This window comes from Panthera uncia, assembly GCF_023721935.1.
Source record: "Panthera uncia isolate 11264 chromosome A3 unlocalized genomic scaffold, Puncia_PCG_1.0 HiC_scaffold_11, whole genome shotgun sequence".
NCBI lineage: Eukaryota > Metazoa > Chordata > Mammalia > Carnivora > Felidae > Panthera > Panthera uncia.
The window spans coordinates 38,273,336-38,294,101 of record NW_026057578.1 but is presented as its reverse complement, the minus strand read 5'-3'; the positions used below and the strand labels follow the sequence as shown (position 1 = coordinate 38,294,101).

At 34.6% G+C, this 20,766-nt stretch overlaps 1 protein-coding gene across 4 annotated transcripts in view; it reads left to right on the top strand.

Annotated features, from left to right (window-relative positions):
* Positions 1-20,766, top strand: part of TASP1 (taspase 1) — a 309,206-nt gene that overhangs the window by 26,285 nt on the left and 262,155 nt on the right. For all 4 annotated transcript variants that reach the window (XM_049651145.1, XM_049651148.1, XM_049651146.1 and 1 more), the window contains one exon: positions 14,388-14,508. In XM_049651145.1, the coding sequence (XP_049507102.1) occupies positions 14,388-14,508 (121 nt within the window). The remainder of the gene's footprint in view (positions 1-14,387; positions 14,509-20,766) is intronic.

Genomic DNA, 20,766 nt, shown 5'->3' with positions numbered 1-20,766 from the left:
GGTGACCAACATAATCTTGAGAAGAATACCATGATTCATCTTTCTTCTTGTGGATTCTGGGTAGAAAGCTTATCTGACTTATTTGGAGAAGCAAAGAAGTATTATAAATTCTAATTGTCATAATCAGAAGATATGTGGCATTTGACACTAACCTGGCTCTTCCTAGTAAAGTGTGTTGACACATTGTAGTTAGACTACAGTGCTTGTAGTGGCTTACTTCTGTATCTATTCTTCTTGTTTACGCAGCAAGAAGAAAGAATATTCAGTATTTTAAATATTCAACTAAGCATGAGAATGAAATCATGATTTGTTGTTTGGACTGGCATTTGTGTCAAAGAGCTACTTTGCCTGAAATCTGTATTGTGTATTCAGTTTTCACTGAAGACTTAGCAAAGCTCAGATTTTGCAACAGAAGCTTAATACCTTATTAACCATTAGGCCAGAGGTTGCAGAAGAGACAGTTCACAGATATGTGTTTATTGGCTGTTAGACTAGTTCATAAAAATTGGAATTTGTTGCCAACATTTAAAAATTAGGAGACTAAAAAATATGTATTTCTAGCTTCTATTGAAAAAATGATACCTGGCTACATGGAGCATGCATTCTCTCAGGCCTGCAGTCTGCCAGTTTTAAGTATAGGAGGCTTTGTAATTAAGATTGTATTTTCAGTTCAAGATAAAGCTGAAAATAAGGCTTGGGCAGATACACCAACTTTTGTCTTGTTGGAAAGGCCTAGAAAATGAATTGATAGCTTAACAGGGATTTCTACCAAAAGTAAGGGTAAAAGTGGAATGAGCTTTGATTTGAATTTTTGCAATTGGAATTGGACTGAAATATTAACTTATTATTTTGAAAATGAACTTCAAATCAAACTAAAGACTTTTCAAAAAATTTCCCATCAAAGCAGTTTGAACCAGAACCAAAGTATCTCACTCCAGAGAGTTTAGAGCTGGAGCTAAAGCAGATCAAAATACCGTATGGCCCAACTAAACTTGAACTAAATTGTTCATTTATTTACTTCTTGTCTCAGGAATAAAATATTATTTTCAGTGTTTTGTGGTGAAGAATGTACCAGAAATGACCATAAGTACAAGCATATTGCACTGATTTCCAAACTTTGTCTTGCTAACCTCCTAAAGGACATTTAGCGTCCAACATCATTTATCTTATCTTGATTCCACTACTTCTTAATGGAAAACATACTTAGAAAAGTCACTGATTTGCACATAATATCTGTGGCTGCATCTGTGATGATTATCCAGAAAGCTTTGTATGTTCTTTTCAGTAATTCTCTCATTTTATTAATCTTCCAGTTCACCTAATTTTTCTGCAGTAAAAGTTGAGTCTTGGCTTCCAAAGTGGTTAGCTTTTGTAGCCTCTCTTAGCTCATGTGTGCTTCCTTGCTTCTCACCTCTTCCATGCTTTTGCTGATAGATGCGTGGGAAAGCCTCCTTTAGATGAGGTTCACAGAGAAAGTGAAGTTAAACAGATTTTGGAATTCATTTAGGTTGGAGTTTCTCAAGGTGTGAGTTGTGGCCACCTGGATTAGAATCACTTGAGGTAGCTTTTTCAAAAAAATGAAAACATTCCCTATCTGCACCTCAGAGGACCTAAATCAGAATCTTTGGGGATGGGAATCTGGAAATTTTAGTTTTCTGATTCTTTTTAAAAAAACCTTTTTGTTTTGAGATAATTGTAGACTTACATGTAGTTGTAAGAAATAATACGGAGAGGGGCACGTGGGTGGCTCAGTCAGTTGAGTGTCTGACTCTTGATTTCAGCTTGGGTCATGATCTTGCAGTTTGTGGGTTCACATCCTACATTGGACTTTGCACTGACAGTGCAGAGCCTGCTTGGGATTCTCTCTGTTTCCCTCTCTCTCTGCCCCTCTTGCAAGCTTTTGCTTGCTCTCTCTCAAAAATAAATAAATAAACTTAAAAAAATAATACAGAGAGATTCCTTGGGTCTTTTACCCCACAATGGTAACAGTTAAAAAAAAATTGCAGTTAATCTTTTATTTTCAGAATTATACATTATAGTTTCAAAACTTTTTAATGACGTATAATATACACATAGAAAAATATACACGTTTATTATAAGGGACAGCTCCTTGAATTTTTCAGAGTGGACATAGCCCCGTGGAACCAGCACCCAGATAACAAAATATTTGTACCCCTCCAGAAGGCCAGTTATGTCCCCTTCTAGTCACTCTGGGGTAAAGCCTGTTCTGAAATGGAATCATGCTGTAAATAAGTCTTTTGTGTCTGTTTTGTTTTTTTTTTGTTTTTTTTTGTTTTTTTGGTTAATTGAGGTGAAATTCACATAACACAAAATTAGTCATTTTAAAGTAATTGAGTGGCATTTAAAGATTTGTAATATTGTGCTACTGCCACCCTCTGTCTTATTCCTGGAACATTTTTATCTCCCTGAAAGAAACCGTGTACCCATTAAGTGGTTGCTTTCCATTCCCTCCTCCCCTAACCCCATGGCAACCACCAGTCTGCTTTCTGTCTCTATGGATTTGCCTGTACTGAATATTTCATATAAATGGAATCATACAATATGTGATCTTTTGTGTCTGACTTTCACTTAACATAATGTTTTTAAGGTTCATTCACATTGTAGCATGTATTAGTACTTCCTTCTTTTTTGTAGAGTATAATTCAACATTGTTCACGTATATGCCACAGTTTATTTATCCCTTCATCTATTGACAGGCAGATCTAAGTTGTTACTACTTTTTCCCATTTGTGAAGAGTGTTGCTGTGAACATTCCTGTTACACGCATTTGTCTGAGTACCGAATTGCTAGATGATACTAACTCTTGTGTTTAACTTTTTGTGGAACCATCAAACTGTTTCCACAGCAGCTGAACCATTTTATATTACTAACAGCAGTGTATGAGGGTTACAATTTCTCTACATTCTTGCCAGCACTTGCTATTTTTTGTCTTTGTGAGTATGGCCATCTCATAGGTGTGAGATGGTATATCATAGTGGTTATTATTTTTATTTCTTTAATAATTACTGATGTTGAACACCTTTTCATGTGCCTGTTGACCATTTGTGTATCTTCTTCAGAGAAATGCCTATTGAAGTCTATTCAAGTCCTTTGGCCATTTTTTAATTGGGTTATATTTTGGTTATAATTGAAAGTTGGAGTTCTCAATATGTTCTAGATACTGTACTACTATTGCAAGTCTGGAATTATGTCAAAATAAACACTTGAAAAATAAATTGTAACTACCGCTGTAGTGTTGTCTCCCCATTATAGTCCTCTGACCATGCCCTATCTCCTGTCCTGTTTCATTTTTCTCCATCATATTTACTGCTATCTAATATGCCATCTAATTTATTTAGTTTTTTATTGTCTGTCTCTCTTATCTAGAACGGAGGCTCCATGTGGGCAAGGATATTTTTCTGTTTTGCTATATCCACATAGTTTACATTATGGATTTACAATCTAAGGCCTGAAAGCCAAATCTGGACTGCTGCTTGGTTTTGAACAGTCTGCAAGCTAAATATGGTTTTTACTTTCTTAAATGGTTGGAAAAAAAGGTCAAGAGAAGAATAATATTTCATGACACCAGAAAATGTTGTGAAATTTAAATCTCACTGTTTATAAACAAAGTTTTATTGGAACAAAGCTAGGCTTATTTGTTTTTGTATTTTCTCTGGCTACTTTCATGCTAGAAAGGCAGAGTTGAGTAGTTGTAGAATTGCCTGTGTGGCCCACAAAGCCTGAGCTGTATAATATATCTGGCTCTTTACAGAAAAGATTTGCCTGGCACATAGATGTCCGATAAATATTTGTTGAATGAATGAAACTTAACCTATGCTACCACAGAGGTATCTAAACTGGAAGTCCATCAGTAATCCCATTCTTGAGAGTTTGAGTTTCATTAGCTGCTAAACAAACCAACAAAATATCCCCAAATGATTTTTTGGTAAATACATTTTCATTGGTCTCTATTCATCCTGTAAATAATGATGATTGATGATAAAATACTAGAGAATTTGTAATTCTTAGGATAGTGTCAGGTAGGATATGTATACACAGGTTTTATCAGGGTTAGTTTGAGAAAGGCTATAACAACATGGAGTGTACATCCTGTTTTTATTACTCTATTTAAAAGAGATTCAACAGCTAGTTTGTTTCAGAACCTGTTTATTTTTTCCCTTTCTCATCAGCTTTAGATTAATAAAGCTAACCTGCATGCTAATGAAGGTAGTGATTAAAATAATTTTGATATCTTAGCATACTTCATGTGAATAAGAAACCATATTATCACATAATTTCATTCTACTGTATTTTATTCATCTAATGGTGTGTTTGTTGATTTGTACTTGAATAACAGGGTATGAATACTAACATACCAGTAATTTCCTGTAAATGTCTAACTTCTTAAAGGAAGATTAGAAATTGGACAAACATAAATCATTTTATATAAAAATGATTTTATAATGTGCCAGTCTAGTTTTTGTACAACATTTGAAAGCTAAATTGTTTGCATCTGTAAGAGCTGATAATAGAGGTCTCATAATAGATCCCCAGAGGTACAGTATACTCTATAGCCTTGCAAATAGTTCTTATTTTATGCTTTCAGCAAAGGATGTTAAATGGGTAATACAGGTTGTGGTTTGTAGCGAAAGAGTAATGCTTTGCAGATCTTTGCCTTGGCTTGGTGTTTGCAAATTTTACTAATAGGAAAGGGTTTACATGTCCTGATGGGGGTGTAGCTCCTCACTTGCATTTTTGGCCTTCCTGCTTTCTCTTTGCTGGGTTACACAGTCAGAGGGATCTTATTTTGTAAAACTTTGTTTCCTCTGAAAGTCATGAATAAACTTAAAAAATATTTTGCTTTTGGGGAGCGTGGGTGGCTCAGTTGGTTAAGTGCCTGACATTTGATATCAGCTCGGGTCGTAATTTCGCAGTTGTGGGATTGAGCCCCACATTGGGCTTTGTGCTGACAGCATGGAGCCTGCTTGGGATTCTGTATCTCCCTCTCTCTCTGCCCCTCCCCCACTCCTTCTTTCTCAAAATAAACTTGAAAAAATATTTTGCTTTTAAAATTTCATCTTTTAGAAGCTGAAAATGCTATTGCTTGAATTTATTTCATTTCTCTTGTTTTAATTGTGAAACAGTTGAATTCTTTTTTTTTTTTTTTTAAGTTTCCTTATTTATTTTGAGAAAGAGTCAGAGTGTAAGTGGGCATGGGGCAGAGAGAGAGGGGGAGGAGAGAGAGGGAATCCCAAGCAGTCTCAGCACAGTCAGTGCGCAGAGCCTGCTGTGAGGCTTGAACTCACGAAACCTTGTGTGATCATGAGCTGAGCCAAAATCAATAGTTGGATGCTTAACTGACTTAGCCACCCAGGTGCCCTGAAAAGATTGAATTCTTAATACTCTATTACATTTTTCTGGTATTTCTCTATAAGGGTAACCTGTAAGAATCAATAAGTATCAGCTTAAGGGGTTACAGTTCACAATCATTCTATTTATATCTGGTTGTAATTAACTCCTATTCATTCATTCTGCAAATATTTATCAAGTAGCTACTAAGTGCCAAGCATTACGTTAGACATCTGAATACAATATCTAAAAAGACAAATTACTATACTTTTCGGGCTTAACAGTCTATGAAGAGAATTAGACAAACAGAAAGTACATATAATGTCAAGTAGTAAAAAGTGCCATAAAGAACAATAAGATAGTAAGAGAAAAAAAATGGTTGGGGAAGTTTGGAGAAATGCTAATAACTCAGTAAGCAGAGTGCCCACTGATGTCATTTGAGTAGAGATCTGAATGAAATGGAGGAGAAAACCATGCAAAGATGTTGGGGAAGGGAGTTTTTGGTTAGAGGGAAAATTATCCCATTATCTCTTCTTAACCTATTCTTTATAACACTTTATCCCCATGGAACATCAGCTATTTATATATATGTATATGTGTATGTTTCTGCACAAACACAGAGTCTTTATTTATTGACTTTTTCTCCTATTAGAGTGACTCACTAAACTCAGCATTTCAAAGGAATGAATGAACAAATGTAAAATCCCTGAGGTGGGAATGTTCTCTGTGTGCTCATGGAATTACAAGGAGGTCAATGCGGCTTATAAATAGTATGTGTGAGGAGGGAGGGGCCAGATTATGTAGGGTCTTGTACATCTTGGAAATTAAGACTTTATATTTTATTCTGAGTATTATGGGAAACCATTATAGGTTTTTGAACATGAGAGTAACAAAATTTCTGACATATTTTAAAAGGATTGCTTGCTACTGATTTGACATAATGCTTTCTAGTTGAACAAACTGATTCAGGTCAGAAAATAAAAAAATGACCATTTAAAAAACTTAATGTATATTTTTTATAAGGGGAAAATTAATATATAGGGTGATCAGTTTATATCAAATGAGAGATACACTTCTTTTTTTGTCAGTTTTATTGAAGGGTAATTTATATACAACAAAATTCACCAATTTTAAGTGTACAGTTTGATTTTATAACAAATATATACAATCATGTAATCACCATTGCAGTTGTATATAACATTTTCATCACCTCTAAAATTCTTTTTCTCTCTTTTTAAAGTTTGTTTATTTTGAGAGAGAGAGTGTGAGGGAGAGGGGCAGAGAGAGAGGGAGAGAGAGAATCCCAAGCAGGTTCTACACCACCAGCACAGAACCTGATGTGGGCCTCCATCCCATGAACCTTGAGATCAAGACCTGAGCCAAAGTCCAGAGTTGGATGCTCAACCAACTGAGCCACTCAGGCACCCCCAAAATTCCCTTTTAATGCCTGTTTGCCTATCCCCTCCTTTTCATTGACCTCTGGCAACCATTATCTGCTTTTTATCATTTTGTCTTTTCTAGAGTTTGGATTAAATACAGTCATATGATATGTGGCCTTTTGTGAATGGCTTCTTTCACTTAGCATGATGCTTTTGAGATTCCTTCATCAGAAAGAGGCTCCAGGCTCTGAGCTGTCAGCACAGAGCCTGATGTGGGGCTCCAGCTCACAAGCTGTGAGATGATGATCTGAGCTGAAGTCGATACTTAACTGACTGAGCCACCCAGGAACCCCGCTATTGTCTGTCTTCTTAATTTTAGCCATTTTATTTTTTTATTTTATTTTACTTTTTAAAAAATTTATACAGGTTATGTAGTGGCATCTTATGGTTTTAATGTGCATTTCCTAATGACTAATGATGTTAATATGACTAATTTCATTATTTTCATGTTATTTGCAATCTGTACATAAAATTATTTGCCCATTAAAAATTTTGGATGGTTTGTCTTACTGAGTTGCTTGGATTTTTTTTTATAATCTGGATACAAGGACTTTATTTTTATGTTTTGTAAAAATTTCTCCCAAACTGTGGGTTGATTTTTTAAAAGAAACTTTTAATTTTAGAACAGTTTTAGATTTACAGAAAAATTCAGAAGGTAGTACAGAGAATTCCCATATACCCAACACCTGATTTCCCCTATTACTAAAATCTACTTTAGTATGGTGTATTTTTCACAATTAATGAACCTATATTGACACATTATTATTGCTAACTAAAGTCTGTACTTAAGATTTTATTCATTTTTACCTACTGTAAACAGTTTTTCTGTTCCAAAGGGTTTTTTACCTTAGATTATTATATTTTTCATCTTAGAAGTTCAATTTATTTATTTTCTTTATAGCTTCCTTTCTTTTTACCCTCATGTTTTTCTATACCTACTTGAATATATAGATTATGTTTATCAGAACTATTTTAACATTGTTAGCTACCTTTGGAATTGTTTGCTCATTCTATTATCTGTGTCATTTCTGGGTCTCTCTTCATTATTTGATACTTTCTTCTGGATATGGACCATAGTTTTCTGCTTATTTACATGTGTGGTCATCTTTGATTTTATACTAAATATTGTGAATTTTGTATCTTTGGGAGTCGGCTATTGTGGAACTTCTTTGGGGTATACTTGTTCATTGAAATCATTTGGATTTTTTTTTGAGGCTTTGCTTTAAAACTTTGTTAGTGTAGGTCTACAGTAACCTTTCTAAGACTAATCTGGTCTAACTTTTGAGGCATTACCTTCTGAGACTTTCCCTGATAGCCTCACGCTGGCTGATGGGAACATGACCTATTCTTGCTTCTGTGTGAGCTCCAGAAATTGTTCAGCTTACTGTTTTCCAGAGCTTTTTTCTTTGGCCTTGGTAGTTTCCTAACAAATATATGCAGACTAATACTTATTTAAAGACTCTGTATCTTTAGACCTCTCTCTTTGTAGCTCTTTCCTCTTTGTAACCTATACTGCATATTCTAACCTTCTTGGCCTCTTTGCACTCATAACTTTGTCTCCTCACTCTCTTTAGGGTTTCTCTTCCCTGTGCTATAGCCTGGAAAATATTTCTGGGAATTAAGTTGAGATATCTGATTAGCATCTCTTCTTTCAGGATCACAGTCCTGTGCTGGCTGTTGATTGAACTCCATTTGCTATATATTTTGCCTGATTTTTCTAGTTAGGAAGATCAGTATAATCCCTATTATGACTTCAAAATCAGAAGCAGAAGTTCAGTGGACATACTTTTGAAGTTATAAATATATTTCAAAGTAGGAGAAATATTTTTGAAAAAAATGTTTCTAAGATACCCTTTAATTTTCTTTACCTTTTCTTATATATTTTTAAAATGTCAATTTAAATCATCATGCAGTAGTCATTTTCAGAATAACTTTGTGTTGTGATGAGCAGAGGGTGTTATGTGTAAGTGATGAGTCACTGAATTCTACTGAAACCAAGAGGTTAACTAACAAGAATTAAAAAAAAAAAAAAAAGAATAACTTTGTTCAGTTTGTGAAAAAATTGGCAGAACTGATTAGCTGATATATTCCATTTCAAAGATTGTTGAAATAGTGTATACATTGGTGCAACCTTGTGTGTGTATTTTGGGAATTACTGCATATGGGTAGATGCTTCACATTTTCCTCACATTTCAGTTCCTTTTTCATACTTTGAAGATATACATGAGTAGGCAAAGGAGGTTATGTGAAATAAAACAAAACAAAACAAAACCTTTGTAATGTGGTAATTTACTTATAATCTCTTTGTTCGGTTCTCAAAATATGAAATAATCTAAGGCAAGAATTCAGAATTCATCTATTTTAAACCATAATCTTTCTTTGGTTGTGTTCTCTTTCCCAAAATTTAGTTATGAATTGATTTAGCTAGAAATATTAAGTTGGAAAGCCTTATTCAGAAGCATTACGCCTAATTATGCATACTCTTTCCAACATCTTATAAAATGCCTTTTCTTTTTCGTGGTTTAATTTCTCTCTCAAGTTTCAAAGTTCTGATCCCCACCCCCCTTTTTTTTGTGTTCCCATTTCTATGATTTCCATGCCACGTAGTTAGTATTTCAAGCCTATGTTGTAAAATAGCCCCTAGTTTAGTCTCTCTGATTCCAGTCTTCTCCCCTTCCTTTTCATACAACATGAGAATGTCAATTAGTTTCCTTGACCAATATGCTAACCTTGACTTTCTCTTATACAGAAAGCTTGACTGGCTTCTCAGTGTTTTTCAGTCAGGTTCAGATTCTGATGAGTAGCATAGCTCTATCTTCATATTTGGCTCCAGTAAACCGTTTTTCCTGAATGTTTCTTCTGTGGCTCTGACACTTTCCCATTGCCTACATGTTGCTCACATCATTTTTACCAACTGTCATTTTCTACCTTCCTGGCTAGTTTTTACTTTTGTTTAATGTCCTTCAGGAAGCCTGCTGTAGGCCATTTCTTTTTGGGTGCTCAAAGCATTTATTATCTACTTACTCATATCTATTTAATTATATAACCTTTTTGTTATTTTCCATCCTGTGATCTTACTATTAATATTCTGTGGACAATTAGATTATCTAACTGCATTAGGACAAAAGCCCTTTTCTTCAATCCCTGACCCCTTTGCTCTAGTTGTAGGTACATACTGGGAAGGTTTAATGTTTTGGTCAGTTTTTCTCGGATCTTGCAGAAATACAGGAAACTGGGGACATTTGTAGATGACTTGAGTCTTTTGGTGATCTATGGATTGATCCAGATTTGCCCTGATTTCTTAGATAGTATTGGTCTTACCTTAGAACAGAGTTAATTTTCTAGAATGTGAGGTAGAATTGTTCATTTTTATGGCCTTTAGTTATTTTGGAGTAGGCCTTTCATTTATGCAGTGACTCTCAGGAGTGTCAACCTAATTTTTCCACCCCTGGGCCTTTTTTTCTTTTCTTTTCCTTTCTTTTCTTTTCTTTTCTTTTCTTTTCTTTTCTTTTCTTTTCTTCTTCTTCTTCTTTTTTTTTTAATGAAATCTTTTGGGACTTTGTCCCCATGATTTTTTTTTTTTTTAATTGTAAGATTTTTTTATTGTTAGATTTTGTTCCCATATTCTGTGGTGGGAGATTATGTATGATATTGTCTTGACATAACAAGACTAATGGTATATATTTTTAAAAACTGTATTCACAGTATTAGAAAAATAAGGCAGTATTTTTCTTTTAGATTTCAAATACATGACTGGCTTCTGATTCCAGGCTTTTATGTTCTATGTAGCCTGTTGATGTAAGCTTTTATTTTTTTTCTTTATGATATCTTTTTAAAGATGTAATTCATATACCAAAGAATTCACCATTTTATAGTATACAATTCACTGGTTTTTAGTATATTCATAAAGTTCTGCAGCCGTCACCCTGTCTAATTTTAGTTCATCTGAATCACCCCCAAAAGAAATGCAGGATCTATTAGCTGTCACCCCCCCATTCCCCCTTTCCTAACCCCTGGCAACCACTGATCTTCTTTTTGGATTTGCTTATTCTGGACATTTCATATAAATTGGATCATCCAATATGTGATCATTTGTGACTGGCTTCTTTCACTTAGCATTGTTTTTTAGGTTTATCTACATTTTGCTGTGTATCAGTATTTCATTACTTTTAATTGCTGATTAATACTCCATTGTATAGATATACCATGTTTTACTTATCCGCTTTATCAGTTGGTGGATATTTGAGTTTGCAAAAATGCTGGAGTATGAGTATTGAATAAGCTGTTAAGAATATTTGGGCTCAAGTTTTGTGTAGACAGTTCATTTCTCTTGGGTATATACCTAGAAGTGGAATTGTTGGGTCAAATGGTAATTTTATGTTTAAGTTTTTGAGGGGCTTCCAGATGTTTTCCAAAGTGGCATTACCATTGTACATTCCCACCAGCAGTGTATAAGGGTTCTAATTTCTTCATATCCTTGCCAGCACATCTGTCTTTGTGATTCTTTTTGATGTTATTGTAAGTGGAATTGTGGGTACGAAGTAGTATTTTATGTGGTTTTGATTTGCCTTTCCTTGATGTTGAGCATTTTTTCATGTGCTTATTGGCCATTTATGTATATTCTTTGGAGAAATGTTCATTCATGTCCTTTTCCCATTTTAAAATTGTGTTTTTATTTTAGAGTTGTGGGAAGTTTTTATATATCCTGGATACAAATCTCTTAAGGGTAAATGATTTGCATCCCCCCCCCCCCCCAATTCTGTGAGTTTTTTCTACTTTTTTTATTGTGTACTTTAAAGATTTATTTTTAAAAAGAGAGAGAGAGAGTAGGGGAGAGGGCCTTAGGGTGGGGGAGGTGGAGAGAGAGAAAAAGAGAGAGAGAGAGACACACACACACACTCCTAAGCAGGCTGCATGCTCAGTGTGGAGCCTGATGCGGGGCTTGATCCCACAGCCCTGGGATCATGACCTGAGTTGAAATCAGGAGACGGATGTTCAACCGACTTAGCCATCCAGGTGCCCCTATTGTGTACTTTGAAACCCAAAAGTTTTTGGGGCGCCTGGGTGGCGCAGTCGGTTAAGCGTCCGACTTCAGCCAGGTCACGATCTCACGGTCCGTGAGTTCGAGCCCCGCGTCAGGCTCTGGGCTGATGGCTCAGAGCCTGGAGCCTGTTTCCGATTCTGTGTCTCCCTCTCTCTCTGTCCCTCCCCCGTTCATGCTCTGTCTCTCTCTGTCCCAAAAATAAATAAACGTTGAAAAAAAAAAAAATTAAAAAAAAAAAAAAAGAAACCCAAAAGTTTTTAATTTTGAAGAAGTCCAACTTATCTAGTTTTTTCTTTGGTTGCTTTTGCTTTTAGTATCATATCTAGGAAACCACTGTCTTATCTGAGACCGTGAACATTTGCTCCAGTGTTTTCTTTGAATGGTTTTATAGTTTTAATCTTTACATTTAGGTCTTTGTTTTACTTGGAGTTAAGTTGTAGATGGTGTGAGATAGCATCAAACTTTCTTCTCTTGAATTGAATATCCAGTTGTCCTAGCTCCACTTATAGAAGACTGTCTTTTCTTTATTGCATTTTTCTGGCATCCTTGTTGAATTGACCATAAATGTGAGTCTTCCTTTTTTTTTTTTTTTTTTAATTAAAAAAAAATTTTTTTTTTAATTTATTTTTGAGAAACAGAGTGAGACAAAGCATGAGCGGGGGAGGGGCAGAGAGAGAAGGAGACACAGAATCTGAAGCAGGCTCCAGGCTCTGTTCAAGGGGTCAGCACAGAGCCTGATGCAGGGCTTGAACCCATGAACTGTGAGATCATGACCTGAGCCGAAGCTGGACACTTAACCGATTGAGCCACCCAGGCCCTGTGAGGCTTCTGTCAATCCTATTACATTGATCTATAGGTCTGTCCTTAGCTACATGCTTATATCACATCGTCTTTTTTTTTTTTTTTTAAGTAGGTTCCGTGTCCAATGTGTGGCTCAAACTCACGACCCTAAGATGGAGAGTCACATGCTGCACTGACTAAGCCAGCCAGACACCCCTATATTACCCCTATATTGCTGTATACCTCTTGATTGCTGTATTTGTGTAGTAAGTTAAAAAAAAAAACTAGAAGTGTGAGCCCTCCAATTTTGTTTTTTCTTTTCAAAGTGGTTTTGGTGGTTCTGCATCCCTTGAAGTTCCCTATGAAGTTTAGGATTAGTTTGTCAATTTCTGCCTGAAAAAAGGCAGCTAGGATTTGATAGGGGAATGTGTTGAAGCAGATCAGTTTTGGAGAATATTGCTCTTAAAGCTATTAAGCCTTCTGACCTATGAACATGGCTGCCTTTCCATTTATTTAGGTCTTCTTTAATTTTTTCTCAACATGTTTTTTAGTTTTCAGTATATAAATCTTATACTTATTTTGTTGAATTTCTTCCTAAGTATTTTATTCTTTTTGATGTTATTGTAAGTGGAATTGTTTTCTGAATTTCATCTTCATATTGTTCATTGCTAACGTGTAGAAATATGATTGATTTTTGTACATTAATCTTGTATCTTGAAATCCTGTTGAACTTATCAGTCCTAATAGTTTTTAGTCAAGTCCTTAGGACTTTTTATTATCTTCAACTAAGAGGTAATTTTACTTTTTCTTTTCCAATTTAGACACTCATTATTTCTTTCTTTTACCTAATTGTTTTGTCCAGAATATCCAGTATAATGTTAAATAGAATTGACAAGAGTGAACTTTGCTATATTATTCCTAATCTTTAGGGAATACACAAATAATTTTTTGTTAGAAAATTCAAACCATATAAATAAAATTTACCATTGATCTTCCAAATCTTTCCTTCTCATCCCTCTCTCCTTGGGGGGCTTAACCAGCAAAACACGGTGTATTTATCTGTATTTTTATATAATAAAAGCATAGGTTTGCACATGTGTTTTTTAAAAAATATTCAGTTTTTCACCATTAGTTATGATGTTAACTCTGGACTTTTTGTAGATGCCCTTTATCATGTTAAGGAAGTTCCATTCTGTTTCTAGTTGAGTGCTTTTCTCATGAAAGGGTATTGGATTTTATCAAATGCTTTTTCTATGTTTATTGGTATGATCCTGTTTTTTTTTTTTTTTCCCCTTTCTTTATTAACATGGTATATCACATTAAGTTTTACATATTAAACCAAATTTACTTTTCTGGGATCCCTCTTATTCATGGTGTATGAGACTTCTTTATGTTATGCTGCATTTGGTTTGCTACTATCTTCTTGAGGATACTGTGTCCATATTCTCAAGATATATTCACCTGTAGTTTTCTTTCCTCATTGATGTCTTTGTCTTGTTTTGGAATCAGGGTAGTACTGGTATTGTACAATGAGTTGGGAAGTATTCTTTCCCTTTCTAGTTTTTGGAACAGTTTATAAAGGACTGACATTAAATCTTATTTAAGAATAACTATATTTTAGGGACATCTGGCTTCCTCAGTCAGAGGAGTATCTACAACTCAGGGTCATGAGTTTGAGCCCCACCCTGGGAGTAGAGATTACTCAAAAAAATAGATAAAAAACTAAAAAAAACCCACAAACTAATGATAGTTTGATTTTTGTTTTTATCTCTTAGGATTCTCCATTTACAAATGCAGGAATGGGATCTAATCTAAATCTCTTGGGTGAAATTGAATGTGATGCCAGCATAATGGATGGAAAATCCTTAAATTTTGGAGCTGTTGGAGCACTGAGTGGTATGTGGACATTATAAGACATTATCTCTATTCTTTAAAGAACTATGAATATTAAGATTTGATGCCTCCTAAAGACTTAGTCAATCCAGTGTTTTCTACCATTCTTGCTAGGAATAGTGTTGAAAATAAATTGTCTTTTCCTTAATTTAAAACATGAAAATCTTCGGTGTGAATAGTTTTAAAGAAAACAGTGACAGCTTATGTTCAACTTTTTGTTAGAGTTTGATCATTCTCCTTCATTCCCTTGAGATTATAGACATGTAACATGTGAGTTAGCATGTTCTATTAATTTTATAATTTTTGAAGTACACAAATAATATATTTCTTGTTAGGAAATTCAAATGATACAAATAAGATTTACCATTGATCTTCCAAATCTTTCTTTCAAATCCCTCTCTCCATGGGGGGCTTAACCAGTAAAATACAGTGCATTTATCTATATTTTTATGTAATAAAAACATAGTTTTGCACATGTGTTTTTTAAAAAATATATGTATATTTGTGTATATGTACATTGTATGTATTTTTTTCTTATACAGGATGTCTCAGATTTTTTCCCACATCAGTACATATAAGATATATCTAATATTTTGCAGTTCTTTTATAAAAGCGAAATATACATGAAATGCACAGATTTTAATTAGAAAGCTGCATGAATGAATGAGTGAATTAAAAATTATTGTCAAGTTAGCTAACATACAGTTTAGTTTTGGCTTCAGGAGTAGATTCCTGTGATTCATCACTTACATACAACACCCAGTGCTCATCCCAGCAAGTGCCCTCCTCAGTGCCCATCACCCATCCCCCCACCTCCTCATCCCCTCAAACCCATCAACACTCAGTTTGTTTTCTGTATTTAAAAGACTCTGTGATTGTGCCTCCCTCTGTTTGTAACTTATTTTCCCTTCCCTTCCTCTGTGGTCTTTTGTTAAGTTTCTCAAATTCCACATATGAGTGAAATCATATGATATCTGTCTTTCTCTGACTTATTTCACTTAGCATAATACCCTCCAGTTCCATCCACGTTGTTGCAGTGACAAGAGCTCATTCTTTTTCATCAATCAGTAGTATTCCATTGTGTGTGTGTGTGTGTGTGTGTGTGTGTATACATATATCTACACAACATCTTTTTAATCCATTCATCAGTTGATGGACATATGGGTTCTTTCCATGATTTGGCTATTGTTAGCGCTGCTGTAGCAGGATTCTCGCATAGAGAGTCACGACACCGAGGCTTTTCTTTCCAGGAAGCAACTTTATCAGTGCCGGCATGGCTCAGTTGGGTTCGTACCTGAAGAACTGAACTCTCAACGCCACGTGGCATAGTTTTTTTTATGTATTTTCTACTTCTTTGTCTCCCATATATGGTAACACACAAACATGCAGTCTGATTAAGTGATCTCATGATACAAGGTCATGAGGAATGTCACATATGCATATAGCCAGGTTGCCTTGAAGTTTGTTTTTTTTTTTCATAGGGAAGGAAACATTGGGGTGCATGTGCCCCTTCGAGTCAGCATTTTTGTATCCTTTGGATAAATTCCTAGTAGTGTAATTGCTGAGTCATAGGGTAGTTCTATTTTTAATTTTTTGAGGAACACTGTTTTCCAGAGTGGCTGTACCAGTTTGCACTCCCATCAACAGTGCAAGAGAGTTTCCCTTTCTCCATGTCCTTGCCAACATCTGTTGTTTCCTGAGTTGTTACTTTTAGCCACTCTGACCCATGTGAGGTGGTATCTCAGTGTGTTTTTTTTTTTAATTTTTTTTTTAAATGTTTCATTTATTTTTGAGACAGAGAGAGACAGAGTGTGAGCAAGGGAGGGGCAGAGAGAGAGCAAGACAGAGAATCCGAAGCAGGCTCCAGGCTCCGAGTGGTCGGCACAGAGCCCAACTCAGGGCTCGAACTCACAAATGCGAGATCATGACCTGAGCCCAAGTCGGACGCTTAACCGACTGAGCCACCCAGGCGCCCCTCAGTGTGATTTTTGATTTGTATTTCCCTAATGATGAGTGATGTTGAGTATCTTTTCATGTATCTGTTTACCATCCGTACATCTTTGGAAAAATGTCTATTCATGTCTTCTGCCCGTTCCTTCACTGGGTTGTTTTACGGGCGTTGAGTTTGATAAGTTCTTTGTTGATTTTTGACAGTAACCCTTTATCTGATATGTCATTTGCAAATATTTTCTCCCATTCCATCGGCTTCCTTTTAGTTTTGTTGATTGTTTCCTTTGTTGTAGCTGCATGAATTTTTAAATGTACATAGCCATGTAAACCATTACCCAGATCAAGATGTAAAACACTTCCATGTCAAAATACAAAACATTTCTATAATCCCAGAGGGATTCTTTATGCCTTTTTCTTGTCCATACCTCTCATACTCTGCTCCTACCTTCCCTCCTTATCCTCTTCTCTCCTAATTGTGACTTTAAGCACTGTAGATTAATTTGCCTCTTACTAAAATTTACATAATGAATCATACACCTTTGTGTCTATTTTTTGTTTGTTTTTTTTTGTTTTTGTTTTTGTTTTTTTTTTTGCTTAACACTATGCCTATGAGATTAACCCATGTTTTGTGTCATAGTAATTTTTTCTTTTTATTACTTAGTAGTATTTTATTGCGTGAATATATAATAACTTATTTATTCTCCTTCCCGTGATAATTTGAACTGTAAAGAATAAAGCTCCAATGAATATTCTTGTACATGCCTTTTGATAGACATGTGTACTTAATTCTCTTGGGTATTACCCTAAGATTTGGAGTAAATAAGTTTAGGTGCATAATATGCTTTGCTTTAATAGTTACTGTTAGACAGTTTTCCAAGGTAGTTTTTACAGCCTCTACTCCCGCCAGCAGTGTATGAGCATTTTGGTTACTCTACATCCAGGCCAACATTTAGTATTGCTATTCTTTTTAAATTTCATCTGTTTTGATATCGGTGCAATGACGTTATTGTTTTGATTTGAATTTCCCTGGTGACTAACAATACTTTTGAGAACCTTTTGATATACTTACTGGCCTTTTAGATATTCTTGTTGCATAGTGTGTGTTCAAATGTCTTTTGCATATTTTGTATTGGATTATCTCTTTTTATTGATTTGTTCAAGTATTTTATATATTTTAGATACACATCCTTTGTCTGATACCTGTATTATGAATATCTCCTCCCAGTCTGTGGATCACCTTTTCACTCTTTAAATGCTATCTTTTGATGAACTGAAGTTTTAAATTCTAATGTTTACATTACTAATCTTTTATGGTTATTTAAAAAAATATTTTATTTAAGAAATCTTTGTCTACCCAAAGTTCTGAAGATCATCTCCATTGTTTTCTTTGTTCTATTTTTTTTTTTAAGTGAGCTCTACACCCCAAGGTGGGGCTTGAACTCATGGCCCCGAGATTAAGAGTTGCGTGCTTCACCAACTGAGCCCGCTACGCATCCTCATTAGTTCTGTTGTTTTTTACTCTTCACGTTTAGCTCTCTTATCAAGCTCAGGTTAATTTTAGTGTATGTGAAATAGGAGCTGACATTAATTTTTTTCTACTTACGGATATCCAAATGGTTCATTGCCATTGTCAATAGAAAGGACAGTGCTTTCCTCACACAGCTGTGTTGGTAAATCAGGTGACTGACTATGCATGCAATGGCTTGTTTCTGTACCCTTGATCTATTCTATTGTCCTATTTATTGCCAGTGCCATACTGTTTTGATTACTGTAGCTTTATATTCTTTATATCTAGTAATATATTTATATATTCTTCATATCTGGTAGTATGAGACTTCCAACTTCCTTTTTTTCTTTTTTTTTATTTGTTTAAAGATTATATTGGCTATTGTAGGTCTTTGGCCATTTTCGTAAAAATTAAAAAAAAATTTAATGTTTATTATTTTGAGAGAGAGGGAGACACAGAGTGTGAGCAGGGGAGGGGCAGAGAGAGAGGGAGACACAGGGTCTGAAACAGGGTCTGAAACAGGGTCTAGGCTCTGAGCTATCAGCCCAGAGCCTAATGTGGGGCTCGGACTCACAGACCTCGGGATTGTGACCTGAGCTGAAGTCGAACACTTAACCTACTGAGCCACCCAGGCACTCCATTTTCGTAAAAATTTTAAATCAACTTGTCAACGTCCACAATAAAACCTTGCTGGAATTTTGATTGGTATTGCATTGAAAGTATGGAACATTTGTGGAGAACTGATGTCTTAGCAGTATTGAGTATTCCATCCCACAAACAGAATATGTATTTTTACATAAATATTGCTCATTTTTTCTCAGCAATGTTTTATTTTCAGTATAAATTCCATGTATATATTTTATTAGGTTTATTCTAGATACTTAGTTTTTTGATGCTATTATAAAGTACGTATATTTTAAATATTGATATCTAATTGTTTTATTGTATTTAGAAATACAATTGAGTTTTGTATATTGGCTTTGAATTCACTGTCCTTGATAAATTCACTTACTAATTTGAAAAAGTTTGAAAAAATAAGTTCCCATGAAATTTTATATACATAATTACCTATGACTCATGTAATTTTGCTTTTTTCTTTCCAATATATATGTAAACTTTTTATTTTTTTCTTACATTATTATACTGGCTGTGACATCCAGTGCAATGCTGAATATAAGTGGTGATAATGTATATCCTTGCTTGATTCTTGATCTTAGAGATCAGGATCATTCTGTGTGCTCTGCTAGCTTTTGGATTGTTATAGATACTCTTTATCAGATTGAAGAAGTTCCTTTTTAATCTTAGTTTGCCAATAGTTTTTATTATAAATGGATATTGAAAATTATCATTAAGGGCTTTTCTGTATCTATTGAGAGGAAGGTTTTCCCCCCTTATATTGTTAAATATGATGAAATTTGTGATTGATTTTTGAATATTCCCTTCATGGCATAAAATCTTGGTTGTGTTTTTATCTTTTTATATTCTGCTGGATTCAAGTTGTTGATGTTTAATATTTTGACATCTATGTTCATGTATATGTAAAAATTGGTTTCAATTTTCCTTTCTTGTAATATTATTTTAAGGTTTTAGAATCATGTTATGGCTGGCCTCATAAAATGAATTGAAGATTTTTTTTTTTTTTCACTCCCTTTGATAGAGTTTATGCATGATTGGAATGATTTCTTCTGAGAATTTATTAGTTATTCTAAGTTAGTGGAGTTTTCTTTGAAGGGAGTTTTAAAAAATGGGATTCAATTTCTTTAATAGTTATAAGATTATATTTTCTTTTTCTTGTGTGTGTTTTCAAGGAATTTGTCTTTTTCATATGAGTTGTCAATTGTATTTGCCTAAAGACTTTATTATTTTTCTTTTTGAGTTCTAGTTTAATTTCACTGTGGCCAGAGAATATCTTCTGTATGATTCCAGTCCCTTGAAACGTTTTGAGACTTGCTCTATGGCCCAGTTTATGGTGTGTTTTGATAAACACTCCACGTGAACTTTATTTTTTTAATAAAGTTTATTTATTTATTTTGAAAGAGAGAAAGAGAGTGGGTAGGGGCAGAGAGAGAATCCCAAGTAGGCCCTGTGCTATTAGCGCAGAGCCCAATGCAGGGCTTGAACACACAAACTGTGAGATCATGACCTGAGGCAAAACCAAGAGTCAGACGCATAACCGACTGAGCTACCCAGGAGCCCCATTCCGTGTGAACTTTAGAAGAGTATGTATTTTGTAGTTGTTAGGTGTGTGTTCTGTATGTGTCAACTAGGTCAATTTGGTTATTCACTTCTTCCAATCTTCTATATCCTTTCTGATTCGTGTGGTAGGTAAGAAAGGGTATATCAATTAATTTTAATTTTAATTTCTTTTATTATGATATTTTATTGGGATTTAATGAAATTTCATATATTAAAAGCCATTAGCGTTTCTTTGTGAACTGACTGTTCCATATCTCTTGTGGTTTGCCTTTTAACTTTATTTATAATGTGCTTTATTATATTGGAATTTAAAATTTTTATTTATCAAGGTTTTACTTGTTCTTTTGTGGCTTTTGTGTTTTGCATTTCTTTTTTTTTATTTAATTTATTATTTATTTATTTATTTATTTATTTTTTTAATATATGAAATTTACTGTCAAATTGGTTTCCATACAACACCCAGTGCTCATCCCAAAAGGTGCCCTTCTCAATACCCATCACCCACCCTACCCTCCCTCCCACCCCCCATCAACCCTCAGTTTGTTCTCAGTTTTTAACAGTCTCTTATGCTTTGGCTCTCTCCCACTCTAACCTCTTTTTTTTTTTTT